The 8,366-nt window shown below is 39.1% G+C and overlaps 3 protein-coding genes across 6 annotated transcripts; 2 read left to right on the top strand and 1 right to left on the bottom strand.

The window, feature by feature from the left end:
• The first annotated feature begins 547 nt into the window (after positions 1-547).
• On the top strand, positions 548-1,281 carry LOC115625498 (60S ribosome subunit biogenesis protein NIP7 homolog). The gene is made up of 2 exons (XM_030520558.1): positions 548-680; positions 735-1,281. The coding sequence occupies exons 1-2, from the start codon at positions 625-627 to the stop codon at positions 1,219-1,221; spliced, it is 543 nt and encodes a 180-aa protein (XP_030376418.1). The 5' UTR covers positions 548-624; the 3' UTR covers positions 1,222-1,281.
• A 306-nt stretch (positions 1,282-1,587) lies between these two features.
• LOC115625151 (nicastrin) lies at positions 1,588-5,699 on the top strand. 4 transcript variants are annotated; one of them, XR_003995516.1, is made up of 8 exons: positions 1,588-1,740; positions 2,145-2,240; positions 2,305-3,018; positions 3,353-4,169; positions 4,228-4,439; positions 4,499-4,709; positions 4,969-5,104; positions 5,167-5,699. XR_003995516.1 is itself a non-coding variant. In XM_030520075.1 (7 exons), exons 1-7 carry the CDS (start codon positions 1,683-1,685, stop codon positions 5,189-5,191), a joined length of 2,133 nt encoding a protein of 710 aa, XP_030375935.1. In that variant the 5' UTR covers positions 1,588-1,682; the 3' UTR covers positions 5,192-5,699. The 4 variants fall into 4 exon arrangements, 2 of the variants coding, with proteins under 2 accessions (XP_030375935.1, XP_030375936.1); XR_003995515.1 differs by having other exon boundaries at positions 4,969-5,110; XM_030520075.1 differs by lacking the exon at positions 4,969-5,104.
• LOC115625152 (histone deacetylase 11) lies at positions 5,637-7,408 on the bottom strand. Its single transcript, XM_030520077.1, has 3 exons — positions 6,953-7,408; positions 6,305-6,885; positions 5,637-6,237 (listed from the first exon to the last, which is right to left on the bottom strand). Exons 1-3 carry the CDS (start codon positions 7,175-7,177, stop codon positions 5,979-5,981), a joined length of 1,065 nt encoding a protein of 354 aa, XP_030375937.1. The 5' UTR covers positions 7,178-7,408; the 3' UTR covers positions 5,637-5,978.
• Between the last annotated feature and the right edge of the window lie 958 nt (positions 7,409-8,366).

Raw genomic sequence — 8,366 nt, 5'->3', positions numbered from 1 at the left:
TCTGTCAACAGCTGTTGTAGTTGCTACTTCTGCTAACCTGTGTACTGCCCCCATAGATACGCATAAACACACATTTACAGAATCCCGTTGTTAATGTATGCTATTCGAAAAGTAATTCGATTTTTGGCAGACAATTGGACCGCCATTGCGCCCACCGTCAAATATAAATTTGATTATTATTTTACCGAATTTGTAAAAGATTATTGTTAACTTTTAATAAAATTGTATAATATTACAAAGATCTCGTTTAATTGTCAATATACAGACCATTACAATTAAATGTTATTAATTTACGAATAATTGTTGTGCTTACAGTATTTAAACGTATGTCTCTACCTTCGTGTTACATATTTTTTGTTTAAATTAGTTTTCATTTAGTTTGCTTAATTTAAAAAAAAAATTTAATAATTTATCCATTTGAATTGGCGAACAAAACGGGCTCTGGGACATTGCGCAACACTGGTATATTGCGTTTCATAACATGTAACTTTTGCCAGACGCTGAAGTGCACGTGTGCGGCTTTGGTATTTTTTGGTGCTTGTTCTAACAGCCCAAGCAAAACACATCCGAGGAATTGTCCGCCTGTGTTGTTTTTATTAGTTAATAGTATTTTATATCTTAAAAATGAAACGATTGAGTGAAGAGCGCACCAAGATCCTCTTTGAGAAATTGTCCAAATAGTAAGTACGTTCAAGTTAAATAAATAAACTTGTTACAATTCATGTATTTTGCAGCATTGGAACAAACGTGAAACAACTCATTGACCGCGCCGACGGAACCTACTGCTTTAGGGAGCATCGCGATCGGGTTTACTATGTATCGGAGCGCATACTTAAGTTGAGCGAGTGCTTTAGCCAGAAACAATTCGCCTGCGTCGGGACGTGCTTTGGGAAATTCTCCAAGACCAATAAATTGAAGCTGCACATAACGGCGCTTTCGTTCATTGCGCCCTACGCTCAATACAAAGTGTGGGTGAAGCCTTCGTTTGAGCAACAGTTCCTCTATGGCAACCACATACCCAAATCCGGGTTAGGACGCATTACCGAAAATGCAGCGCAGTATCAGGGCGTTGTAGTATACTCTATGAATGATTTGCCGCTGGGCTTCGGTGTCCTCGCCCGTTCCACCACTGACTGTAAATCCGCAGATCCGCTGACCACAGTTTGTTTCCATCAATCGGATATAGGAGAATACATACGGGCGGAGGACTCGCTGTTTTAGGTTAATATTCGACGTGCTTAAGACTTGTATATTAAAGAATTATTTCATACACTAAAATACTGATATGGATGATTTAGAAAAAAACTCGGCTTCGATATTAATTTCTGTGAGCTCAATATAGTTTCTGAAATTGATCCTATACCAGAGATGGGTCAAAACTATTCAAAGCATAACGTGTGGCAGGCCACCTTATTCAAAAACATCTCGAATCTCGGCAGTGGCGCACAATTCTGTGAATTTACTGTGATAGCATTTTTACTCGTGACATAGGAACAGTTAGATACAAAATGTACATCTCTATTCAAGAAAGCATCGATACTATCGCGGAAGGAGTTGTGACAGTGGCAGAATGTTATTGTTTTACCAGAAGTAGTGTATAAATATAAACACATAAAGTACAATCAAGAATAGTAGGTAGTGCAAAAGTTTTGCACAGCATTCGGAAGTTATTTTAAATCGTAATGGCGCAACAGATGAAAACAGTTGCGGTATGGTTTATTTTGCTACTTCAGAGCATAAGTAAGTATTAGGCGCCGACAGAGCACAGCCTGTGCAAAACTATAAAAATTGTGCTTTTAAATCTGGCGAAATACTTTTAAAAGCTGCAAAATTTGATTATAACGATGATTAGTGTAATGGCTGAAAAATGTCTCATATTTCTTGATGAAAGTGTTTCATTGAAACTAATGAAGTATTAATGTCTATTTAAATGAACTTAACTTAATAACCAATACTTATTATGTTCAAAAAGGAAGTAAAACGCAAAATTGTATATTTTACGAAAAAGATACACACGATTGTATGTAATACATAATGTATTTTAGTTCTTATATTACAAGCCATTCTCTACGGACCCGTAAAGCAAAACAAAAACCATGTCTGACTCACTTGATTTTCCGCTTTCTTTCTCTTCTCTTGTGTAGCTTATGGCGAACGAACGCGTGATAAAATGTATCAACCAATTGTGGGGGCAGCCTGCTTTCGGCGTCTGAATGGCACGCACCAGATCGGATGCTCATGTAAATTGATAGATTGTTTTGTTGAGCTACAAATTAAATGCAATTCTTATCTCTTGAACGACAGCTACGTATTCGGGCTCAGTGGGCGTGCTACACTTGGTCAACATCGAGGCAGATCTGGACTTTCTGCTTACAAGCCCTCCATCACCACCATATGCACCAATGATACCACCTCATCTGTTTACACACCGTAATTTGTTACGCCTAAAGGAAGCTGGTCCAGACATTATCTCCGTGGTGTTGCTCATCAATCGTAACTCTGACAAAATGACTCAGTTTTCGCATGAGCTCAATTGCCCAAATCAGTACAGTGGCCTGTTAAAACCAAACATCAGCGAATCGGCGACTTGCGATGCCAGCAATCCGCCCAACAGTTGGAATCCCTGGGGCACGGGGCTCCTCCACCAAGACTTTCCCTTTCCTATCTACTACATAGCGGATGTTAACGAAACACAGACACTGGTCAACTGTTTTGAAAAATTCAATAACTTCGATTACGAATCACACGCGCTGCGCAGTCTTTGCGCAGTGGAGGTTAAATCCTTTATGTCGGCAGCTGTTAACACGGAAGTGTGCATGAGACGCACAAACTTCATCAACAATTTGGGCAGCACTAAGTACTGTGACCCCTTGGAGGGGCGCAGTGTATATGCAACGCTCTATCCCCGAAATTCTCCCGAAAACTTAACCACGGAAGTGCCGCGTAGTGTCAACACAGCAGAGAAGTTTATATTGGTGACAACTCGCTTAGATACTACCTCCATGTTCGATGGTGTGGGTAAGTTTATGGAAAAATTAATTGTACTAAGAATGCACGGCGTTATGAAATATGTAGTTTTGTGATCTGCAAATAAAAAACATTATGCAAAGGCACTATAAATAACTTTTAAAAATAGACAGTTATGGCTATATCCATTTGCCTCGTCATGCTAACCATATCTGTAACTATAACAAGAGTTCTGCCACATAAACATTCTCTACGCTCTCTATTATGCCCCTACACCGTTTCTGGACGGGGTATGGTTAAATTTAAGTCTTAAGTTGTTAGAACATTTTCTTTTTCCAGCTTATTTGCTTAATTTAATAAGTTGACCTTGTTGATCTTCTCTTAGGTCTGGGCGCACTGGATTCTTTGATGGGTTTCGCTACATTGACGCAGGTCGCTCATCTTTTGCGACAACTGCTGCCGCCACAAGGATCGCTACCTGATCCACGCCGTAATGTGTTATTTGTGGCGTTCAATGGAGAATCTTTCGACTACATAGGATCCCAGCGTTTCGTCTATGATATGGAAAATTTGGTGTTTCCCGCGCGGTCCACGAAATCCACACCCATCTCATTTGAAAACATTGAATTCATGCTGGATATAGGCACTTTGGACGACATAACAAACATCAAGCTGCATACGTTGATAACAACACCTTTGGCCCAGGATTTTCTTAAGAAATTGAACAATTACGCTAGCTCGCCGCGGTATGGATTCAATCTAGACATTCAGTCGGATGTTGGCATCCAAATTCCGCCCACATCGGCACAATCATTTCTACGACGAGACACTCAATTTCCCGCACTTATCTTGAATGCGGTGCCTGCCAACAAATACTATCACTCTATCTACGATGATGCAGTGAATGTGGGCTTTAGCTATGCCAACACCAGTCGAGACTACATATCCCTCATCGACGTGAGCGAGTCGAAGAACTATTTTAATGCCACAGCGCTACAAATGAAGGTCGCCAATGTGTCATCGATTGTTGCTTTCGCTCTCTATGAAACGCTGACTGGATTACAGTACACTGGCAACAAAGTCGCCAATCCATTGTTGGCGGATGAGTTCCTCTATTGCTTCTTGCAGTCCGCAGACTGCCGCTTATTTAAGGCCTCTTCGTACCCCGGCAGTCCGAGTGGCTTACCTCTACCTCCGATGCGGTACGTAACATAAGAAAAGCATTTGCGCTATTATTAAATTGATCGTTTTTATTTCTAGGTATATAAGCGTTTTGGGTGGTTCGCAAGAATCATCAGGCTGGACGTATCGTCTGTTCGGATATCTACTTTCGCAGCCCCAACCTAGCGTAGCTAAAGAAAACTGCACTAACTTACCATTGCATTGGGTTGCCGGCATAAATGGCACCGGCGAGTGTCGCCTGACTACTCAGAGTTACATGGATGCGCTGAGTCCGGCATTCCTTATTGAAAGTAATTAATAAGTTATTTGATTTGAGACACCTATTTATAAATGTTTTTTTTTTTTTCAGATTACGATTGGCGTTCTGGAAAATACTCTACGTGGACTGAATCAACGTGGTCCCAATTCAGCGCCCGCATCTTTCTACGTCCTTCCCATGTGCATAAAATCACAACATTAACTATTGGAATTGTGGTTCTTGTAATTTCATTCTGCCTGATATATATCATTAATTCGCGTTCGGATGTACTTTTCGACGATGTACCTGCGAGCAATGCAGCGTAAGTGATTTTTGTAGAATGCGGAATAATTTAATCCACTTGAATAGCTTGTCACATAATTATGGGTTAAATGATTATCAACTCATTAAGTAGACGCAAACATAGATTTGCATATGTTGCAGATCATATAATACTCAATTTCCCGGAGTTAAGTTTAATTTTTGACTTTTGTGCCAAATCAAGTCATATTGTGCTAAATGTATTGTTTTGATTTTATTTTTCACTCATTTATTTATTTTCTTATCTCAATTGATTTTAGCTTATTTGGTTGATGTTTGGTTCGGGTGTATAACTCGACTATAAAATCAACAGCAACATCGACAAAAATGCCGTCATCAAGCGTAGCACCTCATATCCAAGAAATGCATAAGCATGCCGAACTTGTTCATGAAATAGTTCCTGTTTGACAACTCAGTTATATTCTGGAATGGATTTTTATTGATATATACAATTCTAGGTTCTCGCGACCCACGGCTTGTTAGAAAAGCGGCTCAGCAGGAGTTTCAAATGTACACAATGGCATACTACATTAACCAAGATACGTTAGCTGCTGCCAATCAAAAAATTCCCTTTAATGATCTGAAATTTTTGACTAAAGACACTAAATGATATTCTAATTTATCGTATTTGTTTAAGTAAAGATGTATTTCACTAATTATTAACTAATTAGTGACTTTTTGTAACATAGTTAACGTCTGAAAAAATTTATAAATATATATATATATTATCCGTATATTATATGTATGTATGCGCGTGCGAAAACTTTTTTTTGTCCATTTTATAATTCATACAAGTAATTATTTGTGACTGTATATAAAAGAAAAGTTGTTTACAATGTAAGAAAAGACAAATTTAAACTGAAAGATACGGGACAAGTAAAGAAAGGGATTCATGTACAAATACAAAAATGCCCACAATTATTTATAATTCTTTTGATAACAACACAATTGTAATCTATTTTGGCAAATTAAATATAAACCATAAACATAATCGACAAATATTAAGCATTAGGCGCTAGTTTGACTAAGTTGCACTTACATCAGCGTCTAACCTGCCTTTTCAAAAAACTTACTCAAGTGACAGATTAAGAGAGATGCGGATGCTGTTGCATTTGATAGAATGATCGCTTTTCAAATAATTTGGAAAATATATTTTAACTAACGTAAAAAAGGTATTATATTGATGAGCTCACTCTCAGGTTTTCAATTTCTTTTCACAGCACAGTTTCTATCTTGTAATAGGTACGAAGAGCTCCAACGCCAGTCCAACTCAAAGCAATAGGCTTCGTTTTAAATTAACAATGGACCCGGCAATGACGCGTGCCGAAGACTTCAAATAGCCACCGCTAAGAAGCATGACAATAGGTATACCTCGGGATCGGAACGTCTGGAACACCATGTAATCCCGTTCGATGACTCCTTCTGCGGTAATGTCTAAATTACCCAAGGGGTCACCTTTCAGCACATCCGTGCCGGCATTATAAACGACAATATCCGGTTGGAAGTCAGCCAACGACTGCGACAAGCACCTGTCCACAAAATACAAAATGAAGTCTAAAATAGACGTACCGAAAACATGCTATTATGCCTTCTCACCTGCGCAACTGTCGAAGGTAGTAGGCATCCTCAGTGCGGTGTTTCAGCTCCACAGCGCATCGTATGCTTAACTTGGCCACATGGTCCCTCGGGTAAATGAACGCATTGTACATATCAAGAATATAGACGAACTCATTGCCTGCAAAGTCACGCTCGTGCCCATTACCCTGGTGTGCGTCCAAGTCCACAATCATGGCACGACGCACTCTATGCGGTTCCTGCTCAAATAGACGTACCAGCATTAGAGTAATGTCCGCGTAGGGACAAAAACCGCCACCTCTAGAGGCGCAACAGTGGTGAAAACCACCGCCCAAATTAATGGCCCAACCATGATCCAGCGCTAGTTTCCCAGCCAATATTGACCCAGCAGCTTGGAAGCGCATCGGGCGCAGGTAGCCGCGTTGCACGTAACAATTGGGAACGAAAACCAATGGCGGCACCTCGGCTATGCAGGCCACATTAAAGCTCCAATTGAGGGAGCGCAGGTACTTCCGTGTGTGCACCCGCTGAAGCTCCTCTTTGCTTAGCTCAGTGGGCTCGTAAAAATTACCGCTTTCAAGGACAAGGTCATCGAGCAGAAACTTAAAGACAGTGGAAGTCGGTTAAGTACGTCGGTCTGTAAAATATAGTTTAGATAGCCGTATTTACTTTTTGTATATGCTGCCCCTTGGCAGCATCAAAAGGATGCAGCTTCTCTAGGCCTGCAAATCGAACACCATAACGTTCGGAGTAAACAATCGGAAGCTTTGTTTTTATTGTCCTTGCATCATCTACCATTGGGGCTTGCGACGCCTTCACGTCTGCTTGTCTCACCCAAACCACTTCATGTTGCCCCTTTTCCTCATGATGCACTTTTTCGGTAAGTTTCTTCATCACTTCATTATTGAATTACATTTTAAAATACATGGGCCAACTCTAACGCAGCTTAGGCGAGCTTTATTTCAGTGTTGAATAATGCTTGGGCATAATCTGGAGCTAGAGTCGCAAGCTGACAGATATGTAACTGAACGTATATATAGCAAAACAATTGGTGTAATATGACGAATAGAAAGTACCTCACAGAATCATTAGCTCAAAGATGCAATTTCTGCAAATGGTTTATATCTATAATGGAATAATTTAGCAAAAATGTAAGCTTAAAAAGTGACTAATTAAAATAAGTTAAAACTTCAATACACTGTAGTATACTTTAGTTGTTTAATCCACTTATAATGTATGTCGACAATATTTGAAATGTATAAAAGCAAGCAATTAGAAGGCAATTGTTTAAGGAACCAAACTGTTGAAAAAATATAGTATTACTTATTTATTAAATTAATGGATAATATAAATATAGCGTGCGAGCTACTGTTTTATTAGAAGATTGTGACGCCTGGATTGAAGATGTGTAGCCACATCTGTAAATGGAGTATAAAATAGCTTTCATGCTGAAGAAACTCGACTCTTTTACTGTTTAACATCAGTAACCTTTTTGAATTGAAGATTAATAACTAATACTAAGACTTATTAGTCTTATCAGACAGAGATCCTTGCGTTCATACAGACGGACATGGCTATATCGGTTGCGCTTGTCACCCTGATCAATAATATACATACATACATACATATATGTATACTTTGTAGGGTCTGCCACGCCTCTTTCTGCCTGTTACATATATTCGCACAAAACTAGTATAGCCTTTCACCCTTTGGGTACAGGCTACCCGACTTTAGCTTCCCTACTTGTTTTTTTTTTATAAGTTCCGTAATTCTTGGAATTTTGAAATGAATTTTGGTAGTTACATCCTGTTAATACTTATAAATAAAATCGCTGCCCATGCGCTGTCTGCAGCTCTGCCCGCAGCGCTGCCCGAAGCTGTTGTTTTTCTGCTGCTTTGGTTCAACTTTGTGCTGCATACATAAGTACACGCATAGACACGATGATGTAAATGTATGCTGTTAAAACTGTACATAAACATGTCTTCTATGTACATATGTATTAAATAAATTTTCTTTATTAATTTAATTAATTAATTCTATTTTTTTTAATAATTCAATTTAAACAAAATTTTTTTTTCAATTT

The sequence above is a fragment of the Scaptodrosophila lebanonensis genome, unplaced genomic scaffold (genome assembly GCF_003285725.1).
Source record: "Scaptodrosophila lebanonensis strain 11010-0011.00,11010-0021.00 unplaced genomic scaffold, SlebRS2 tig00000072-arrow-pilon, whole genome shotgun sequence".
In the NCBI taxonomy this organism is placed as follows: Eukaryota; Metazoa; Arthropoda; class Insecta; order Diptera; family Drosophilidae; genus Scaptodrosophila; species Scaptodrosophila lebanonensis.
This window is presented reverse-complemented; position numbering and strand designations above follow the sequence as displayed.